Raw genomic sequence first — 23,389 nt, 5'->3', positions numbered from 1 at the left:
TTTCGAGCCTCACTTACCAGGAGCAATGAAGTACCTAGGAAAGTAGCTATCTGAGATGACGGCGATGTCCTGCCTTTCAGGGGACCACTCCAGCGATGCTTCCGAGCCGTCCCTTTGCTCTGCACGCCACCCGTCCTCACCTGTAAGCAGAGGATGAAAATGCAAGTGCCTTTAACATTGCAAACACCCTGAATTCAGGTCCTCTACGGACCACAAAATATATGTTTATGGAAAGACATCAGTGAACGTGCTTGAATAAATAGCTCCTACAACAGTACCTATAGACGCTACCTCCCTCACACTATAGTTTGCTTTATTTTATATAACATTTATACTCACTACGGTATATTCGAAAACCATATGTATGCTTCAATTAAAAAGCCAAGGAAGAAAAATCACATGCATTAAAAAAACGTGAAGTGCTGCCACCATCCAACCATCCTTATTGCTTTTTAAAAAATGCTGGTAAGTCTAGTCTCACATTTCTAAGGGGGATAGGAAGAGAGGTCTAAATTACCAATCTGAAAGGTAGAGGTTATAGAAGAAACACTGTAGCCGACGGCATTTGTACAGACAGAAGAGTGCCCAAAGCAGAAGCAGGGTGTGCAACCCCTCGGATTAGATGATTCCAGATGAAAAAATCCAGGTTTGCATCTGAAAAAGATGACGATACAATCAGGCATTTTATTTTTTTTTGTACTTGAAATATGATAACAGAGAAAACACAATACAGCTCGAGAAAGCATGCGCTACCTCTCACAGTTGAAACCCTCTACATTGTCTTTGCAAACACACCGTCCAGTTTCAACATTACATTCATCAATGCTGCCAGAAGGATTACATGAGCATGGCCTGTCGGATACAAAGTGGAATACAACAATGAGAGAAGAGAACGCCACTCTTCAAGCCAACCCTTTTGTTTTATAGGTTAACAGACTTTCTAAACATAAGAAATACATAGTAAGCAAAATGATTCCTCAAGTCGTTTCAGTATTTGAATTTGGTTTCAATCAAGGATACCCATCACAGGTAGATATTAAAAACCCCACTTGATCTCTGTACAAAACAATCCTGGATCATCATGATAATTAGAAGTCTAGAATCTCCTTGATAATTATTTTGGGGGGAAAATGTGTACAGTGCTGCAGATAGGCCACAAATCTATTATATTAGGAATCGACTACATTTAGATTATGCCCCTTGCTTTTGGTTTTGAAAACTCTTACCTGCAACCTGCCTCAGTGAGAGAATGGAATCCAGGCTGGCAACGGTCGCACTTGTCACCCATCACTCCTGGCTTACAGCTACATCTGCCATAGCTGTCACACTGTGTGCTGAGAGAACCTAAAATGTAAAGAGCTTGTCAACCACCAGCTATGTAAGCAAAATTAGTAAGTTGAGGAAAGAAAACTGGTAACTGAAAGCAATGCCTGAAAGCTAGTATGCAATTTCCAGATGGTTACAGAGAGAATCAAGATCAGATTTTAAATTAGAATTCTCTCAAAATCATACTCTTCTAAGCCTTGACATTTTAACTTTCCAGACATACACCCTACTCATCAATGTTGAACAATACTAACCGGTCACTGTGTACCCAACGACAAACTGGACACAAGGCCAGTCACTTCTCTGTGGGAAAGCACAGCTCCTTAAGACCCACGTCTAGCACTGAAGCATATACTGGCATGAACGACAAAAATAAAGGCCAAACTCTTGAAAGAGTAGAAGGGCTTAAGAGCACACTGCAATTATGAACACACACCAACATGAGACTGTTCTGCCCTCTGAGGATTTTAGACTAAACAAAATCATTAACAAGGACGAACTCACGAAGCAGCTAACCTTTTACAGTCAAAGTTCAAATGGTCTCTATGATCTCCCTGCGAATTATTTACAAAGTCATTACACAGGCCGACCCCAGATTTATACACACAGAGAATCATCTGAAAGTTCAACGTGGTTAAAGAGAGTGGAGGTGGGAGGTACAGGCAGATCCTGTATCATTTACATGTTACAATAAGGTACCCATTTCCGTACCTAACGTGTGCGAACACCTAGGTTTGTTTTTCTGGGGGTACAGGGAACGCTGACTTTATCTTTCAACCCATCGGTCTGAAGCAGACACTGCCTGTCACTTACCAACAGGACTGCAGTGGCACGGTGAGCAGGCTTCCTTGTTCCCAAGGCGGAAGAAATTCTCGCGGCACCTCTCACAGTTGGCGCCATCGGTGTTGTCCTGGCAGTTGGTACAGTGGCCGCCGTGGCCCGTAGAACGGTATAGTTCAGGGTCAAAGTAGCATTCCTGGGATCGGCCATTGCAGTCACAGGCTGTTGGCCAAAACATATGCGTCAAGTCAGATCCATGTTCCTTTACAAATAGCATTGTACAAGACTCAAAGACCAAACCATAATTTCCCACATCTCTGCGACAGACGCGGGGTGGTAGAATAAGAATGGCCACCAGGTACACTGCTCATTAAACAAAGAAACACGGCATGTCAATAAAGAGTTGACACAGCCAGCTTATCAGCTTACTAAGAATAAGAAACAGTCAGCCTTATCCAAACTAGCACCATCTTTAACTATAAGGAATTCCTACACTGACAAAGGAATCTCTAGGTCATTGTTCATCTACAAGTAAAAGCCACGTCAAATTAGAATTTTTCTGAATCTTATCCTTCATCCCAACACCAACTCCAAGAACAAGGTGCCAATTTATACGCCGGCTTCAATTTACCTTAACTTTTTAAGCTTCCGATGATTCAAAGACATTAAGATACTAACTTTCAAAGTGCCAGGTTACTTGCATATCCAGACTGGGGTAACCCGAGACGTATGGGTTAAAATCAGTACCTCTGGAGATGGGGTAGCATTGAAGGGAAATCTAGATATATCCATCCACTGGGGAACCACAGGGGCAACTGGGTCATCTGTTAAGTACGTAATGTTATTCCCTACAGGGCACAACCACATCTTTAGGACAAGTAAGTATCTGTAGTCACATACATTCTTTATTATATTTCTACTAAGATGACTTTTCTGAGAATTATTGCTTCTGCCCATAGTACAGGCAGTACCTTGAGCATGAAATAAAGTTTCATTTGATTTCAGATACATCAGGAAGTGGTTTTGAAAGAATATTTGAATAGACATATTTTCTTTTTTTCTGCTTTCATTTACAATCGGTTCTTTTATGGCATTATACTGGAAAACTTTTCAGAAACTCGAAGCACTGGCACCGGAAGTTAGAGTTATGTAAAGTAACTTTTATAGCTCCTTTCCCTTCTTCTTTAGGTGTTTCTCTTCCCTTAGATTATCCCGCAATCAGCCCAGGCAGCCCCACCTGAACAGTCTGCTGCTTGGAAACTAGGAGCCATGATGATTCCCTCACCTGCTTTGTGCTAACCCTCAGCCGAAGCCGATGTTGTGGCTCCCTCATCATCAGCTGGTAAGAGAGAAGGCAGCTGTAATTTGCTCCTCCATAGTCTCTGGACAATGCCGTGCAATTGTCACAACCTCCAGAAATATCATTCTGTGAGGGGTCCCAGTGCTGAAAGCACCAAGGAGGAAAGCAAACTGACTTAGCTACAGCACTCAGTTCATTTGCTAGTGGTAAACTGGCAACACATTGTACTTGTTTTTCTCATACCGTTCCTGGATAGACTCTACTTAGGACCACACCATTAAACGGAACACTTTCCAAACGCATGTGTATATTTACTTAGATGTTACATCTTAGGAGTATTTCATTCTGTCTTTTGCCAGCCTCTGTCATGTAGCTTCCAACACTGAATAGGATATAGTTCAGTAAAAGAAGCTCAAGCAAATACTTAGGAATGCTGGAGGAGGCTATAAAACTTATCTGCTGATCTGAGATTTCTTGAGAGAAAAACAAGATGAATAAGAAAATCTGCTCTAGGCAGCTAAGGGAAATAGTCATAAGATGAGACATCAATTCTTTCTCAAGGTTTCCGCCAATAATTCCTGCAAGTCCCAAGTGTCTTCTTTCTTAGTCCCAAGACAGTATGACGCAGAATAGTTATAAGGACATTAAGAAAATTACAGCTGCTTTAAACTTTTCTTATTTTTAAGTCCTTGGCAAGTCATAATTACATGGTTTCATAGTTCCTTTCTTCTGAGATTCCTTTATCTGTTCAGAGTAAACCAAGACATTATGAGGGGATAATGTGTTATCTTTTTCAGTTTACCCTTTCCTTGGAAAACTAGTATCTACTCTTCCTCCCAAAGCGACCCCCCTTTGCATGGTGGGGGTCTCCCCATGTGCTCTTTAGTGAGATGAAGGAAAAATAATTTTGATAAATAATCTTTTGAATGGCAGTCTTAGTTTAGAACTCATCATGCCTGAGACATGTCAATCAATGACCTTGGCTACTTGAAAAAATAAACATTAGCAGGAAGAAAGATATTTTAAAGGGCAACGAAGAAAAGACCAGAGAAATCATATTTTAGAGTCGACTACCCAGAGTCAGTATCTGGATCTAAGCAAAGTGCCAAACCTTGGAGACGCTGTTCCCATTCTGGTATGTGTATTCATGAAGGAAACACAAAAACCAACACAGTTTATGTTTACAAGCGATTGTTCTCATCTATGATTTTCCTCTGATGCGCATGCAGTAGACTGTTCTGCACTCTCAAATTGCGGAAGAAATAATGCCTTTCAGAGTTTTCCTTTCAAGGAGGAATAAACGAAGTCACCCATGCCTTCTTCCACCTCTGAAAAGTCCTCAAGATAATTTGACAGACTGACGCCAAGGGCTACTCACGCAGGCATTCACTGGCGCTCTCGGCAGTTGCCCTCCTCCAGGGCCGGTCATTGAAGAAAGGAAGACACTTTTCACAGTCTATTCCATAAGTATTGTGTTTGCAGTTACACACCAGCTTGTCAAATTCATTCTTTATACACTCGCTGGCGTGTCCATTACATTTACACCTGGGAAGAGAAGAGACACTCAAAAATATGAAATAGCACCAAATCCCAGAAAGGAATGCAGAAAAAGGATGCCCAAAGCGAACTAAAAACCACCTCTGAATGTTCTTAAGTTTACCATCCAAAACGGTAAACTGAGGAACTGAGCAAAATTAAGTAATGGCTGTTTGAGTTTTCAGGTCTGAGGAAAACTTAAACAAGAAAAAAAAAAAAAGGTAGTTTTTATTTCACACGGGATGGGGCATTAACCAGAGGTGAGAAGAAAGCCCCTAACAATATCTGAGGACATCTGTAGGCTCACTTCCTAAAGTCAAACGTGAGTGTCGAGAGGCAGCCAAGTGTACTGGTTAAGGAGGACACAGACTCTGAAGCCGGGCTGCTTGGGTTTGACCCACAGCCCTGTGACTTACTGATGTAACCTAACTTCTGCGTCTTACCTGTACAATAGGAATGAAGAGAAAGCCTATTTCCTATTGGAAGGATCAAGACGCTTTATTTATGTGCCTAGAATTGTGTTGGCAAATAACGAGTCAAAAATTATGTCGGCAATTATCTGCCATAATGATTTTAAAGTATTCTGATCTGAAGGTAGTAAGAGACACTAGATACCTCACCACCATGTGGATCTTTGGTACCCTGCTATCCCTCAGGTTGTTTGGGGTAAGCATCCCTGAGGGATACCTTTGATGCAGGATGCAGATACAACTGGAAACAAAGGACTCGTGGAAATCCCCGTGAATACTAACGTGCGCGCTGGTGTACTGACATTTCCCTCACTTGCTTCCCTCAAGATAGCGATCAGCTCCCTAGCTTCAACCACTACTTAATCAAACTGCACCCAAACACTTCTGAAACATCTACAGTGTAACCAGGATGAGTCACAGATTTATGTCTCCAGCTCTCATGCGTCTCCCAAGCTCCTTGACTGCTGCGCACGTTTGATGTCCTCCATGACCTAAAGTTTTACATGTCTGCACCTAAACTCATCATGCCCCGAAATTAGCTCACCTTCTTCATTTACTTTAACGGTATCATCATTCTGATCACTAAACCTTAAAATCATCCTTGACTAAAGTCCTGACAATTCTTCCTTCACAATAAAATGTATCTAAATGTTCCTTTTCATTCTGTTGTCACCACCCCAATGTCAGGAATGTATCCCCTAACACCTAGATCACACGACTTCATCACAGGAATATAAATTCTCTCAATCACACTCCACTTTCACCTTGGCCACAGCTAATCTTCCTAACCCACTGTTTTGATAGCACTACTCCAAAAAGCACACAATTTCTCATTGGTTACCATTTCCATTAACTTTCCCACACCAGGAACACTGTATACAAAAATAATGTTTCTGCTCTTGAGACCTCCTAGTCTAACACAAGGGAGGTAAGTCTAAGACGATTTCCTGCTGTCTGAGGTCTCTGGCTACCAAACTTCCTCTCTGGTTGACAACTCTATGAATTCAGATAAGAGACTTTCCTCAAGTCAAGTGGGTTTATATTACTCTCCCAACTCTAAACTTTTGTTCATGACATACGCATCCTCCTGCACCCAACACAGACATTCTCCCCACTCATTCAAACCCTACCCCTTCTACAAGGGCAGCTTAGAGCCCATCTGCTTCTCTAGCCTGACAGTTCCGTAGTATTCCCTGACATATGGCACCTTTTTACGTAAAAATTGTGACTGTATCAGTGTTTAATTTTTCACATATTCACCCATTGCCTACCCCACTTATGGTTAGAATCCTACAAGGCCAGGGCTTTCTCACATTTCCTTGGTAGTTTCAAAGTGCCTATTAATAGAGCTTTACATTTAAATACTCAATAAGAATGCACAAAGTGTGTGGATTTGCCAAGGTTTTAGAAAACCTAATTACTGTGTTTCCAGGATAATGAGGCCTAAAAATATTATTAATATAGTTGTAAACAAGTTGCTACATTCACTTCTAAACCAATTACTTTCGCAGTTTTGTATAGTTTACTTACCTACCACCCACAGCAAAATCAGAGATTGCATAATAATAGGACTTAAGAACTTTGGGGTCATTAAACACTTCATCTCCAAAAGTGTTCAGCCGATTGAGCGTTACTCGGATGTCGGTGGCGGTTACCCATTCCTGTCAGAAAACAAAAACAGAAACTATAGGTAACAGGCCCGAAGATGACAGACGTAAATGCGATCTAAGTTTCTCACCAGTTAATGTGTCATTTAGCTTACGCGTTAAATCTATTGTGATACTCCATGGCTCTTTTAGTTTCCTAATATTTTTCTCTTTCTTGACTCGTCTCTTCTTTGTAAATTGCTTTGATATAAACTGCTACTTTATCACTCAGAGTCCCCACAGAGGCTTGAATGAAATATACTTTCAAATGCCTAACATACGTTAGTACTCAATACACATGTCCCTGTTCCCCACCATCTATCCACACCCCACATCCAGTCAGAGACACCAGCATAGCCCTCATGTAATATCACACGTGTACTAGTTATGCTGGTCACTACCTCCGCCTGCCCATTTTATACCATCTATCTCTCACTCCAAACCCAATCCACGACTGACAGATCTGGCAGAAACATGCAAGTATGAGGAATAAATCAACACACTGGCCTGAACCAATCAGAGTCTGTCTTTGTCTTGACCCTTCCCACAATTTCACTTCTCTGTCAGGCGTTCCCTGGCCACCCCATCAAAAATTGCTCCCCACCCCAACTCCCTATGTCCCGTCCCTGTTTTTCTTTCTTTCTTTCTTTCCTTTCTTTCCTTTCTTTCCTTTCTTTCCTTTCTTTCCTTTCTTTCCTTTCTTTCCTTTCTTTCCTTCTTTCCTTCTTTCTTTCTTTCTTTTTTTTAATCATTATTTATATTGTCTCTTTTTGCCACCATCACCACCAGTTTATAAGCCCCACAACGGCAGGGCTTTTTTTGTTTTGTTCACTGCCGTTTCCCTACTGCTCAAATAACATTCGCTGAGCAAATGAACGGATTTGAAGAAACCACCGCTGATCACCGTGGTAGGTGCACCATAACGGCAGAGGTAAGAATGAAGGTTGTATGGCTTCCCCCTAAGTTTTATGAACTCTAGACCCTTATAATAAATGCCCTTTCCCTGTACTAATGTTAGTCAGACGTCTACATCTCAGGTAGACTGTTATAATAATGATGCCAACGAGTCTTGTCTACCAGTCTCCACACCCTGTGTCGTCCCTTTCCACGCTGATGCTGGGCTTGGGCGTATCTGATTTGCTTTAGCTGAGGGGACATCAGTAAATGTGACACAAGCAAAGGTTTGATAAGCATTTGTGCACGGGGACTCACCCTCCTGGAATACTTCTGCCATCCCGTGAAGAACCCTAGTCTAGCCTCCTTGTGGATGGAAGCCCACAGGGAGAGAGAAACCCAGCTCACTGCTCACCTGTCAGTGAGCAAGCCCAGGACAACACACAGTCATGAGAAATAGTAAATCATGGTTGTTTAAAGCCATTAAGTCTGGAGTGGTAAATTACACTGCACCAGTCAAAGGTATCATTTCCACTTTAAGTCCTCTCCTGGGACTGCATCTCACCTACGGAGCCGGAACAAGCAAGAGCTGCAGGCGTCTGTGTTTTCAGAAGGTTCCACACCACAGGAGCCTGGGAGGCACACCCCTGATTAAGAACCACTGTTTAAACCACGCCCAACACCCGGCAGATAGAATAACACAGAGAGCTCAGAAAAGCTAATCTCCGTGAAGCCTCCAAGTATAATTAGAAAGGCGAAGAGATGATGATTTCACCGCATCCAAACTTGGCACTCCAATGACTACACCCACTCATGGCCACACTGTTAGGAATCTTTTAGGCGTCTGTAATGTAAACAGCTAAACATATCTCTGTTTAATGCTTGGTATATCTTCTACAGCCTTCATCTTTCTCACAGGTCTCCTGAATAAATACTTCTCAAGGGCTGAAGCTAAGCCTTTTTTCTTTTTCATAATGGGCACCTTAGAAAGAGCAGACTCTGGAGCAAGACTTTCTAGGTTTTGAATCCCGGTTCTGCCATTTAAAACTGTGTGATTTGGGGCGAGTTATTTGATCCTATCTGGCCTCTGACTCCTCATCTGTATAATGGAGCCATCAAAAGCATCTACCTTACAGTTATTGTGAGGATTAACGAGTTCATACATCTGATACATCTAAAGGCTTAGAACAATGCTTGTCACATTGTGGCCCATTACAGTAAGTGCTGTCATAGTGCTAATTATTATTCTAAATCAATACATGCTTAGTAATATTCATATACAGTGAAACCAGGAGAAGTCTCCTCCCCCCATATGCGAGATCACAGCGTCTGGAGGGAGGCCCAAGGAGCAGATGCCAACAACTTCTGTCCTCATTTTCAGATCAGCTAAAAGTCAAATCAGTTAACCCCCCTTGGCAATTGGATATCAGAGCCAGGGCGCTTACATCCAGAGACACATAATTAATGTTTCTGCATAAGGATACCAACTGACCAAACCTATGGCAGATACCCATAGCACTTTTACCACATTTTGTCTCTTGAGTTCCTGAGGAATAGAGAGCAGCAAACATCAGAATTGCTATAGCTTGGGGAACTGCTTCAAGACAGGCTGACAAGGCATACAGTTAGCCAAGGTGCCAGAAAAACCACAGTCATAACATTATGTCACTGCTTTTTCCTACTGTTGCCTCTCCAGGACGGTAACTTGCATGGGAAGAAACAAAGCTAGCGAATGTTTGCTGGTTGATCGACTTAAAGAGTGTGTGTACATCACATCTTTCCGAGGCATTCAGTCCCTTGCTTTTTCATCTGTCAAAGTCAGCTGTTCCTCCTGCCATTCATTTTGAACACCTCTTACTGCCAACGCAAAAAGCACTTTTCTGAAAGGCCTTTGCAAACATACTCGTTGCTCGTCATAGCCTCCGAGTTGACCAAGATCAAGATTTATCATCTCCTAAGCAACTTACAGAAGTACTATACAACATACAGAGGGGAAGAACTGGACTCACAGAGGAATATATTCTCATCTTTTGCCACCAACCAAAACCATTCAACCAAATTAGAAAAAGAGCCGTGAACCTCATAAATTCCAGAGAGAAAAACCGAGACGACACAAAAGCATAAAGCACCTCCACACATCAAAAGAGGGGATTCTCCACTGAGAAATCACAACAGCTTTTCATAAAATGTACATATCATTTGCAAACCCACGTCCAGTATTTCTTGTCTCAGCCAATTAATACAGGCTGCCCCCATTTAGATATTAGCTTTGGCCACGTGAGAGAAATGTCTCCAATTCTGTATTAATGTGCCGAGTGTAGCATGAGGCTTACCAGTCTCTGCATGATCAAATGCCAGAATATAAGAAAAAATTACAGAAATCTAAACATTACAGAAAGATTCCACATTATGGTGTATAAGGAATGTGCACACAGAATTCATGAGAGAAAAAAAGGAAACTTTAATTCTTTCCATTGTTTAATAGGAAAAATTTCTATCACAATGTTTAAGCATTATACCAGGGATACCTCATTTCACATCCTGTCACAAACACCAGTGCTTTTAGGCAATGAGTTTTCATAATGATTGGCAATGGTGCCAAATAAAGCCAATCAAAATTTCCACAATAATGAAGGAAGATGGCATTCTTAACTCTTTTGCTTCAATTGTTTCCTCTAATTGCTAATGAACTATTTTTTGTTTTGTCCAAAGAAGAGAGAAGAAAGGATGCAAGGAAACTGGGTAGATTAGTTCAAATATCCTCTTTGAAAGGTCAAAAGCAAAATGTTTCTGCCTCCAGTACAGACACGAAAGTTAAAATTGTCCAACTTTTAAAAAAGTTTGTAAAGTTTATATATCCCAGGATACATCTGCAAGTGCACGAGAACATAAGAGCAAACATCCACTGGGCAACAGGAACCAAACATGTCACTTATGAAGAGGACACAGGACAGCAGGATCAAACACAGCTGTCCGTCTTGCTGGAGCAGACTCTACCCTGCCCGCCTGAGCCACCCCTTCCCTCAGAAGGGGGACCACAGGGCCCCATGACAGCACTCTTCCTGCTTCCTGTAGGAAGAAGAACCGACTGGCTCCCAAGCCAACCACCGGACGCCTACCTGCAGGACAGGGCTGTTGTCAAAGTTGTAGGCACTGGGTCTCCCTTCCAGGGTGGAAAAGGCCACGTTGCCTCCAGTGAGAGGGGAAATGTCACTGAACTCATCTGTGCACAAGGCCTGCTGCTCGTCCTCTCCAGTCCTGATGAAGCCTCGGTTTGCCTTCAGATAGGTGTTCTCGCAGGAGCCACTGTAATACTGGTAAGGCACCCAGGGCCCGTCTTCCCGAGTGCGCTTGTAAATGGCGAAGCTCTCTGGCCGGCTAGTGTGGAATTTGAGGCGCACATACGTGATGTCAAAAGCTTTTCCTGTGGGACAAACACATCACAGGGCGTAAGTCATACGTACGCAGTGAAGAAATCCCCAGTGTTCCCAGTTTGCTTTGGAGATTGACAAAGAAAGAGGAGCTGAACGGCGCTGAGCACATCGGACCGAGAAGGTTCCAAGATACACAACACACTGCCTGTGTCCGATCGGCTATTCTGAATCTGGAATCAGTGCACATGTTCGCACAGAAATGACAAGGTATAGCTGGCTTCATAAGTTGGCTCATGAAAGTCTGTTTATGGTGCACATTGTTGAAATTTTTTTTACCATGAAAAATGGTAGCATATATTATTAGCATGGTACTTATACTACCTGACAAACATAAAATTGAATAAAAAGTGCATTTATGCTTAATGCTGGTGCTTCAGCAAAAGCTTCCTTAAAAGATAAAAAAGAAAATGGTTGTTGACTTTCTAAATGGGTCTTCTGGGCCCTTTCAAATTTTTAAAAAACTCACCCTTTCTTAACTGTAATATTACTTCTTAATGCAGGAAGAATGTCATCAGCACTAACTACTGTGCTATTATCTACCAGGTTAAGAAAGAGAAATGCGAGAAAGGAAGGACAGTGATTGAGATATGGGGCAGGAAGTACAGTAGGAAAGGAGAAAAAAATTCCTCCAGCAGCCAAACGAAGACATGAAAAAAGAAAGAACAGAAGCAAGATGGTTCAAGTTGTGTTTGAACAAGCTCAAAAGACAACATGTGAGAGGTGAGCTCTGATCAGGGAAAGGCAGCAAAAAGAAGAGTCAGCGGACTGTCATCCCTCTAGAAGATGAGTCAATGGGTCAGACAGCTCCCTGCAGCTGCCAGACCTTGGTCTGACGGCCAGGATAGCTTGGTTGCCAGCCAGCGCCTTCAGGTGGGCAAAAGAAATACTATGCAAATGTTTCTCATCACCATTCATTCATAAATTGAGTCTTTATATCTCTGACCACATCTTTACTTTGCTTCTATGCTGTAGTGAAGATCACAATTTGGTCGCGTATGTGCTGGGCACCACGACATGCTCAGTCCTCTGCTATATACTTTGGGGGACAGGATGTGTTAGACATAAGGGGTCCTTGCACTCAAAGAGCTTATGGTCTTTTCTCCCCAAGTAAATTGACTCTCCACAGGAAGAACTATCCTAATCCTCTCCCTCAAAGCCCACAGCAACTCCTGCATTCTTATAATAAACTTTTTTTTTTTTTTAAGGAGGGCACGGCTCACACTGGCCCATGTGGGGATCGAACCGGCAACCTTGGTGCTACCAGCACCACGCTCTAACCAACTGAGCTCACCGGCCACCCCCAACTCCTGCATTTTTAAAGGTGTTAAGGAGACACTTACTTCTGCCATTCTCTCACTTCCTCGTACCCACTCATCCCCAGGGGAGAAGGAAAGACGCTGAGGTGTGACCTGGAATTGCCTCAGCTCTCTCCAGCCGCCCTCCTGAGTCCCTTCCCTCTCCTGCACTCAGTGCAAAACACCTCTGCCTCTATGCAGGGGGGACCTGCAGCTGTCCTGCTGTGGATCTGGGGCGGTAAGTGGGTGAGTGTCACGGGCAAGGAGTGGTGGGGATGGGGGGCCGTCAGGGCAGAGAGCCCACGTGAGGGAGCTCTGTGTCCAGGCTCTGGTCTTCAACCCTGTTTTTTCTACAATAAAACTGATATGAGGATCCATGATTGATTCTAGTTTTTAACTCGTCCAGATCTTAAAAACAGGTTTGATGAACTGTCCTTGGTATACATAACACACACACACACACACACACACACACACACACACTCTCTGGAACACAAAGGCCTGTGGCATGACGAAAAGAACACAGGACTGGGCACTGGGAGACCTGAGCTCAGGTCCCGGCTCCTTCGATCACTAGCTGTGTGATTTCTGCTCTGCCATTCTCCCCTCTGAAAACAGGAGGATGAGAATCCCTATGCCACTTACTTCAAAGAGCTGGAAAGTCAAACTAAAGTCTTGCCTATATTTGATCAATTGTAAACTCTATACCAATCTAAGGTTTGAAAAGAATTCCGGAACTAGGATCTTGGATGTGTTCACACATCAGGGCCCGGTTGTACCAGGGACTACCTGGTACAGTTACCAAAGGATATTATACAAGCTTGGACCTTCTACCTCGGATGCAATACACATTTTGTCTGGACACAGGGCATGGAAATACAATTTACAACCCTCCTGCTAAAAGAATGCAAATGTAACCTCTATCTCTTTACTATGTCAAAAATGTCAAGCCATCACCTTTGAATGAGGGTGGGGTTATATTACAGTATCTATGGCATTCCAGAGACTATCTAAGACATTCCGGAATGGTAAAACAATTTAGTTGTACTCAGAAGTAGGTAGGCGGCTTGGGATGTTCAAAGGCTTACTCACTATCTCTAGATTATAGGTTACCCTTGCTTTTCTACTCTGTCTGTCTCACCTGATGACATCTCATGGTTCTTTAGCAACCCAACCTGCAGATTGGATCAAAGGAGAGAAGGTAAGATGGATCGGGGTGTCCTGCGTTCCAGGCCAACATCTGCACCAGAATGCCACACTTAGAGAGAAATGAGCACATACAGTCACTCTCACTGCTGACCTATCCACAAAGCAACTTTCCTGAGTTAAACTTCGAAGCAGCCTAGCTTGCTGGTGCTGGCCTTTTCTCCTCAGCCTCCTTTTCAGAGCTGCCTTTCTCATCCTAACCGAGCGCCACGGCTGGAAGAGGAAAAGCCGCTGTGGCAACCTGTAACGGCACACTGGCCTCAGAGCTGCAGTAAGTCCAGTAGTGGATACAGACCATCGCCATTCCATGTGCTGAGTGTCATGACAGGGGAAGTGCATAGCGTTTTGGGAGCATGGAGGAAAGCCACCTAAGCCAGATTTGTGAGGTCCAGAAATGTTTTCTGGAGGAAGTGACATCTAAATCCAAGACCTGAGGAATGCAGAGGAACTAGCTAAGCAAACAGGGATCAGTTGTCCAGGCAGACGAAAGGGCATGTATGAAAGCCCAGAGGACAGAGAAGTGGTCATCGCAGGAATCAGGTTTTGTAGCACAGCTAAAACTAGAAGAGTGGCTGGAAATGCGCTAATTAGGAAGCAGAGCATGCCAGGCTGTGTGCAACAGCAACTTCAATTTAAGGGCAATGAAAAGGCGTTGAAGGATTTATGTCAGGAAATACATGATCTGATTTGATTTTTAGAAAGATCACTCCGGCCGCTGTGCGGAGATTAGGTTAGAAGAGACCGAACTACAGGAGGGGGAAAATAGTTAAGATGTGGCTGTAATCCTGGAGCGGTGACAGTGGCTGAACTAAGAATGGGGACAGTTGGAATGGAGAGAAATGAATGGATGCGAGTGAAACGTAAGAAGCAGACATCAACAGGAACTTGGTAACTGATGGAAGGTGACGGGGAACCGGGGCCACTTCTGAAAGCCTCCTCTTCTTTCACCCCGTTGACATTCTCTTTTATTGTCAAGTCTTCTTTCACTCATTGCATAAGGTAGGAGGATTAAAAATAACACTCTGTTTTCCGGTTTAAAAACAAGAAAATGGAGAGTAGTAGCATCCGCGGAAATAGAGAACAGAGGAGGGTAAGCAGGATTGGAGGCGGGGCGGAGGGCAGGATGGGGAGATGAGTTCCATCTTGGATACACTAGTTTTGAGGCATGTGTGGGTCATCTAGGGAGCTGGGTATGAGTGGTCTGAATGCTCCTGACAGATGTTTGAGTTGGATATATAGATCCGGCATTCATTAGCATGTAGATGGATGATGAAGATTTGGGTATGACTGACACCAATGAGGCAAGTGTGTTGAGTGAGAAGACAGCTGACTTCTGAGGTCACACTGAACAGCAGCAACATTTAAAGCAGAGAAAGAAGATGAGACAACAGAGGAGATCGTGAAGGCCAGACGGAAGAGGGCAAGTCAAAGAGTATAAATATCATGGAAGCCAACAGAGACGTAGGAGGGAAATAATCCGTGCTCCCAGTCTGCTAAGAGAGTCAAGTAAGATAATGATGAAGTGCCCCGTTGGCTTCAGGCCACAAAGGTCATCGCTGTACTTAGTGGGCACAGTCCCATGGGCAGGGATCGTGATGGGTTGAAATTGAGGATGAATGGCAGACAGGAGGTGGGAAAGTAGACACCAGTGTCGTCACCTTATTGTGACATCTGGCCAAAGGGAAGAAGGAGGAGGAGAAGATGACAGTTGGAGGGAACACAGGTTCGAGGGAAGGTTTTTCTCCTTTTGAGTTTTTTAGATAGGATAAGAGGTTGCATTACATGCTGCTGTGCTCGGGTCAACAGAGAGGGAAAGTCTGACTGTGAAAACCAGGCTGGGAAACAAGAATGTGACCCAGTGCTGGAGAAAGGCCTGGCTCCAAACAGGAGGACAGCTGCATCCTTGCTTCCTATCTGGGTGCAAATGCAAAGTGCCTGTCGGTTTCAAGGGGTGAAAGTTGAAAGAGTTCTAATTGATGACTGTTATTTCTATGCAGTGAAAATCAAATAAGGGGTTGGGAGGGAAAGCCAGTGGGGAATGTTGGGTGGGGATTATTTGAAGAAGAGTATAGGAACTTTGTAAGAGCCACTGTAGAGACTAGCAGAGAAAGCTGACTAGAGAAAAAGCTGGCTCGCTGGGTAGACGAGGCTGCTGAGCAGACGGGAGGAGGTCATGACTTTGTACGCACATCTCTGTGCAGGTGTGATTTCTCTGCAGCAGCACTCAGCACCCCCTTTAAAGCTGCAGGGGAAGGACAATAAGATAAGGGGACTGATGTTACTTCAAGGAATCTGGAATCTAATCTGAATAAATAAGGAAGCAGAGACAGAAAATGGAGTGTTAAGAGTCACGGCTTACGTTATCTGTGCTATCTGGAATTGCCTTCAACCATGGATAACCAAGCACTGGAAAACTAAGGAGCTAGTTTTTATTCATTAAACGGCTACACTTGAGACCTACCATGTGCGCGCGCTCTCTCACCATACATCCCTACTTTTTATCTGTTCATCCTATTCACTTCACAGTTGACAAAGAACGAAGATCTAGCTAAATGGCAGATGACTAGAAAACAGGACCAGGTCTCCTGATTTCCAGTCCAATGTCAGACAGCTACTATACTATCTTCACACCGTGGGAGATTGTAAAAGTAGACAGTATGACTTGACAGTAAAGAGGCCAAGCACACCATTACGAAAAGCAGTAAGTACACGTCTGGAAAGTCTTCCGACAACTACACCAACTAGACCATCTTCCGCCCCGCAACCTCATGTTCATGCACACGGAGACCAACCACGGTCATACACACCCTCAGGAGAATATTTAGCTTCTGAATGTTCTACTGCCTTTGTCCCTCCCCCTGCCACATTCCTTCCATAAACAAAAAGACTCAAGTGCAGATGTTTAGAATGAAGCACACAAAATTAACGGAGACTTCCTGCTCTGAATCCTACAGCTCCTGCTGGCTGAGGGAGTGAGAGAAGGGGAGGGGACCGCCTAAACAATGAGCATCCAGCCTTTGTTCATGCAGGGCCAGGCCAAGGAATTCCGCTTACGCCTCCTACGTGGTGAAGTATTTCTAATCGCTCTGAGGAGGGGAGAAACCCTTCCTGTCTTAGAATTGGATTCAAGTACTGACTGCTGGGGAAACATAAATGCTTCTCTGTTATGTGCAGCGCGGAAGAATTCCATGAGCTTCTTGTAAAACAGCTTTGTCTAAAATGAAGTCATGAACGACAATGGCCACACAGAATTTTACAAAACTTCCAAATGCCCTTCCCCGGCCTGAATTAGACGAAGAAAACGAGTTCATTCTTAAGTACCAAATTCGGAGTCACTGACTCACTACTGTTCCTACGTGCTAACCCCTTAGAATCAGAAAATGACTGCTCTCCTTGCAGCCAGACTTGATCTGAGGACTATAAAACTTGAATAAGGTTGTAGCACATGAAGTCCACCACAGATGATAGATGTTTAGGCTACTAAATGGGATCCTCTAAACAGTTAACACAAACAGTAGTCCCAGAGAGCAACTATTTGAAAACGTTTTCCATTTTGTTAGTATAACTGCTGGCTGGAATCAGAGTTCCCAGGACAACTTGTCCAGCTGCGTACCAGCTGTTATTGTTCCACCTCGGCAGACAGAGTGTACAAATACGGCCTTGCCAATCGAGATGACCCAGGGCCAACTTAATGCTGAGTGATGCATCCTCAACTAGACACAGACGTGTGATTAGGAAGCAGACAGACCAATGGCTGAGCACAGGCGAATGTGTTGAGATGATGTGGGCACAGTCAGTCACTTCCACTGCGAGAAAACTTCCCTAACGGCCTCTTAAAAGCCCCGTTTCTATTGCCTAAAGCTCATCTTTAACACAGACTGTTGACGAAAACTTATTATCCCGGTCCTTTCCTTTAAATTTCAGTGCTCCTTTACCGTGGCCTCACTCTTATCCATCAGCTCAATGCCAACAGCGCAATGGGACCACCCCAGAGGAAGCACATCTAAATCAGCACAACTTAGGAATGAGGACAAGCAACCTTTACAGCATTGTATAACATAGTCATTTTTAATTGAATGTATTAAAACAAGTGCAATGGAATTTGCAATGGGAGAAAGTCCCCCTTTCCAATGAATCAGCAAAAGGCTTCAATGGTTCAAATTCTCAAGTACGTGCAATGAGCAGTTACTATCACACATGGGTTCCTGTCATGACAGAAAGACACGCTTAAGACAAGTAGTGCTGGCACAGGGGGAGTTTCGATTCCAAGCGGTCACCCAAAACATCATAGAGCAGGTAGATAAAAAGAGGAGAAGTAGAGAGAACCATTTTGAATCTTTTTTTAAAGCCAATAAAATTCTATAACATAGGCTATTTATAAAAATAACGGTATGGCTATACAACAGAGCTAAAGGGAACACAAAAGGTTTGAAAAACATTGGCATGACTTGGGGAAGATAAACCCATCATCACTTGGGGAAACTAGATGTTTCCATGAAGCACCAAATTTAAAGTTGAAGCCAAGAAGACAGTTCTATCCCTATCATCCCCCAAACCACCACTTGGTGCTATTAAGGCCATGGCACTAACCGAATGCAGCGATCCTCCAAAAATAAAATCTTTCTGTATATATTACCCAGCTGTAATATGCAAAACTGCCATAGACTCTTCAGCAAATTGAAGGGTGGAAATTGATTTGGCTTAACACGCTAATTAAATATGAGATCATCAGACAGCCATTATGTGAACACAGAGAATTAGAATTCCCAATGGAACACTAGAATATTACCCTCTTGGAGGGTAATTTCAAATAGGTGCAAATTACTGTTAGAAGCTACAGATATTTTCCGTTATTGAAATAGACGATAAATTTACCCTAATTTGTACCTCTTTGTCATTTTATTTGAAACCGTCACCAGGAGAGACAAGATTCCCACGTGAAATTCTAAGCCAAGAACTGGGCATATGCCTTATTAACCCAAACCTCACGCTTCCAAGACTCAATACCAGCCCTAATTCAGGCTAGTAGGTCACAAGCATGCCAGAAATCCTTGAGCTAAAGGAACGAAGCCAGCATTTACTCCCACTCACCCAAGCTGAGGCAAAAAATCTACCCGCTGGACAACAGAATTCTAACTACAGGGAACTGGCTGACTTGTCGGATGTAATGGAGTCACATAAGGAAAGCAACGTCAATTATGAGACTAAGGAAATAAAGAAATAAACAGGCAATGAAATATAAGTGCGTAAACAAAACTCCTATTTTAAAAATATATCATTGTTAAGCTATGAAAAGGAAAAAGACACCATCATTTGATGGGAAGCCATTTCTCCTGTGACATCCAGACAATATGGGGACCTGGCTACACATTGACTTTCGTCCATAATAGAAGAGTGAGGAAGGTAAAAGAACAGTGAGAAAACCTGACTGGAAAATAAAGAGATTCTAATATATAATCATACTGGTGCAATAACAGATCAACTCTAAGTAACCCTCTTCTCCCCACACACAAAGTCACAGCTGACTAACAGTGTACTTTTTTTATTTATTCAACAACTATTTGCTAAGTGAATTTAAGCAACAGTCCACCATGATAAGCGATTTAGGATACCCCATTCTTCGTTTTGCTAGAATGCCTTTTACTCTCCAGTTTCTTTCATTCCTAATAAACTTGGTCCCTAGATCATATACTTGTTTGTCCTCCAAAAAAGAAATAAGTACAAATACCAGCACATAAATACTAAAATGTTTTTCTCAGTTTTCCCAATTGCTTAATTTCTTACCACAGCCACCCACCCATTAGGTCAAGGTTAATAGTCACAACTGGTCTGGATAATTCCAAGTCCAATTTTTTTTCCATTCATTCAACAAACATTTATTGAGCACCTACTATGTCGTTGTTCTAGGCACTGGGGCTACAGCAGAGAATCAGACAGACAACATCCCAACTCTGTCGAGCTCAGGGTATTGTAGGGAGTGGAGGTAGGTAAAGGATAGAAAATAAAAAGCAAAAATAAAAACAAAAATTTTGTGTATCAGATGATAACGATGTGAAGAACAAAGCGGGGATAGAAACATGGCGGAGGAGGAGTCCCATTTAATGCAGCGTCATCAGGGATGGCCTCACTGATGGGGACACGGTGACACTTGAGGAGAACGCTGAAAAAGTGAAACACATCTGGGGGAAGAGCATTCCAGGAAGGAAAAAGGCAGATACCCTGAGGTAGGAGCACGCCGGAAGTTCCAGGGAGGATGAGGAGGCCAGAGGGGCTGAAGTAAGGGAAACAAGAAGGAAAGCATCGGAGATGAGATCAGAGAAGATGAGGAGAAGAGGGACTGCCCGTCACGCAGGCCTGGAGGCCATTGTAAGACTGGCTTCTACTCTGAATGAGATGAAAATCCACTGGAGGATTTTGTACAAGGTTGTACCATGATCTGACTCGTATTTTAAAAGGATCGCTCTGGCTGCTTTAATGACAAAAGACTATAGAAGGGACTTCAGAGACAAGAAGGCTGGTCCCGTTTCCTGCAATCATCAGGCACAAGATAACGGAAGCTTGGTCCAGGGTGGAAGCCGTGAACAGTGATCAGGTTGTGGCCATATGGAAGGAAGAGCAGACCACTTTTACTGATGGATTGGATGTGAGGTGTCAGCTGTGCCATAAGCAATGAGAAAGAGGAAGCTGCCATATACCGAGTTAGCAAAGAACAGGGGAGGAATGAGGGTTGAAGATGAGTTCAATACTGGATATTTTAAGTTTAAGATGCTTATGAAACATCTGAGTGGAGATATCAAGTAGGCAATTAAGACACACAAGTCTGGACTTCAGGGAGAGGTCCGAGCAGGAGAGAGAAACGGGGACGTCAGCAGCATTCAGACAGAACTGAAAGCTATGGGATTAGATGAAAACACCTAGGGAATGAACACAGAGAGATGAGGGGTCCGGAGCTGGGTCTTGGGACATACAAATTTTTAGACATGGGGGAGTCAGGGAGGACTCAGCAAAGGAGACTCAAGAGGAACAGTCACTGAAGCAGAAAGAAATCAACAGAGTAGAATTCTAGAAGCCAAGTTTCAAAAAACTTTTTTAAGAAGAAGGGAATCATCAACTGAGTCAAATACGCCTGAAAATATGAGAAAATGAAGACTGAGCATTGGTCACTGAATTTAGCCACCTGGAGGTGACCTTGACAACTGATGGCCTTGACAACAAATGGTTTGGTAGAATGATAGGGATGAGAGCCAGAGAATGTTTGGGGGTGGGGGTGGGGGTGGGGGTGGCGGTGGGGCAGCGATTGGAGCCAGCTTATGCAAACAATTTTCCAAATAATTTTGCTATAAAGAAATGAGATTGCCATGTGTATGTTCTCTTTGGAGAAATGTCTATTCAGGATCTCTGCCCATTTTTTAATTGGTTTGTTTGGGGTTTTTTTTGTTGTTGTTAAGTTATATGAGTTCTTTATAAATTTTGCATACTAATCCCTCATCAGATGTATCATTGGTGAATAGCCTCTCCCATTCAGTAGGCTGTCTTTACATTTTTGTGGATGGTTTTTTTTGCTGTGCAAAAACTTTTTAGTTTGATGTAGTCCCACTTGTGTTTTCTTTTGTTTCCCTTGCCCGAGGAGATGGATAAGGAAAAAAAAATTAGGTTGGTACACAATTGTGTTTTTTTGCAATTTTTAACCTTTTAAACCAAATTACTTTTGCACCAACCTAATATTACTAAGAGCAATGTCAGAAAGTGTACTGCCTGCTCATATGTTTTCTCCTGGGAGTTTTATGGTTTGGGGGTCTTACATTTAAGTCTTTAACCCATTTTGAGTTTATTCTTGTATATGGTGTAAGAAGGTGGTCCAGTTTCATTTTTTTGCATGTATGTATCTGTCCAGTTTTCCCAACATCATTTATTGAGTAGACTGTCTTTACCCCACTGTATATTCTTGTCTCCTTTGTCATAGATTACATGACCATATAAGCATGAGTTTATTTCTGGGTTCTCTATTCTGTTCCATTATCTATGTGTCTGTTTTTATGGCAGTACCATGCTGTTTTGATTACTATAGCCTGGTAGTATAGTTTGGTATCAGTATCATGCTAGATACCTCCAATTTTGTTCTTCGTTCTCAACATGGATAGAACTAGAGGGTAATATGATAAGTGAAATAAGTCAGACAGAGAAAGACAAACATCATGTGATTTCAATTATATGTGGAATCTAAGGAACAAAATAAATGAACAAACAAAACAGAAACAGACTCATATACAGAAAACAAACAGATGGTTGCCCAAGGGGAGGGGGGTTGGGGAGCTGGAAGAAAAAGGTGAAGGCATTAGGAAGTACAGATCGGTAGTTACAAAATAGTCGTGCGGATGTATAAAGTACAGCATAGAGAATATACTCAATAGTGTTGCAACAACTATGTATGGTGCCAGGTGGGTACTAATCAGGGGGAATCACTGCAAAACTATATAAACCTCTAACCACTGTGCTGTACACCTGAAACTAATAAAAAATAATACAGAATGCCAACTGTAACTGAAAAAATAAATACTTTTAAAAAAGAAGAGATGGTGGATGGAGAGAAGAAGAGGGGGTTCAAGGAGAAATTGCTTTTAACCGTGGGAAGACAGCTTGTGTCATGTGGATAAGATGAGCCAATGCAGCAGCTGAATTCACGCGGGAACAGCGAGGCTCTTCTCTGGTGACGTAGATGGAGTAGAGTGGGTAAAAGAGACCCACTTTGGTCCACAGTGAAGTTCTGAGAGAGCCTTCCCAAAGACTTCTCTTAAGAAGAAATAATGGAATTAATAGGATCACTGTACCTATTTAGACTAAAGAGAGTTATCTGGTACCCACACCGTTCAAAACCCACAGAAGCTCTGGAAGGCGCCTCCCCAATAGAGCCAGACCAGGTCTACGCTTTCCTGCTTCAGTGGTTCCCAGAATCTGGCCCATGATAAGGTACCAGCCTGGCTGTTGAAATCACCTAGAGAGCGTCCCAAAATATGCAATTGTTGCACCTCCTCCCCAGAAGTTGTTTTGGTAGGTTCTATGCGAGTTGCCCAAATCTGTATTTTTAAAAGCAACCTAGGTGGTTGTTATGTACATTTGAGAAATACTGTCCTACTGTAAACTCTTCTACCTCCTGGTTCTCATCCTTGAGAGATGTGGGTAGGCAAAAACTTCTGACCTTGGTGCTGCACTGCAGAAGGAACTTAGGCACTCAGAGTGGTGGCTCTTTCACGTGTCATGTATTTCACGGTGAAATTGACTGCAGGTGTTAACTGTGCTGATCTGAGCAGGGAACCAGAGAAATAGCAGTCCATCTTCTTTAAGACACATACAGATGTTGAACTCTACAGGAGCTGCTCACTCCATATCCAAGAAGGCTTGGGGTGACTGGGCCAACTGAACCCAAACTCCCCAGCGTTTTTCTCCATGCCAATTTCCTTTGTCATTCAACTTGTATCCTCAAAGCCCTATTTTTCCAGGCAAG

The 23,389-nt window shown here is 43.0% G+C and overlaps 1 protein-coding gene across 1 annotated transcript in view; it reads right to left on the bottom strand.

Annotated features, from left to right (window-relative positions):
• Positions 1–23,389, bottom strand: part of LAMC1 (laminin subunit gamma 1) — a 108,316-nt gene that overhangs the window by 29,956 nt on the left and 54,971 nt on the right. Inside the window, exons 2-9 of the mRNA XM_033092756.1 lie at positions 11,072–11,376; positions 6,943–7,073; positions 4,785–4,951; positions 2,140–2,328; positions 1,227–1,344; positions 754–852; positions 518–654; positions 18–140 (exon numbers count right to left, since the gene is read on the bottom strand). Coding sequence (XP_032948647.1) covers positions 18–140; positions 518–654; positions 754–852; positions 1,227–1,344; positions 2,140–2,328; positions 4,785–4,951; positions 6,943–7,073; positions 11,072–11,376 — 1,269 coding nt within the window. The remainder of the gene's footprint in view (positions 1–17; positions 141–517; positions 655–753; positions 853–1,226; positions 1,345–2,139; positions 2,329–4,784; positions 4,952–6,942; positions 7,074–11,071; positions 11,377–23,389) is intronic.

This window comes from Rhinolophus ferrumequinum, chromosome 22 (genome assembly GCF_004115265.2).
Source record: "Rhinolophus ferrumequinum isolate MPI-CBG mRhiFer1 chromosome 22, mRhiFer1_v1.p, whole genome shotgun sequence".
Lineage (NCBI taxonomy): Eukaryota > Metazoa > Chordata > Mammalia > Chiroptera > Rhinolophidae > Rhinolophus > Rhinolophus ferrumequinum.
The sequence above is the reverse complement of the archived record's forward strand: the minus strand, read 5'-3'. Positions and strand labels throughout refer to the sequence as shown.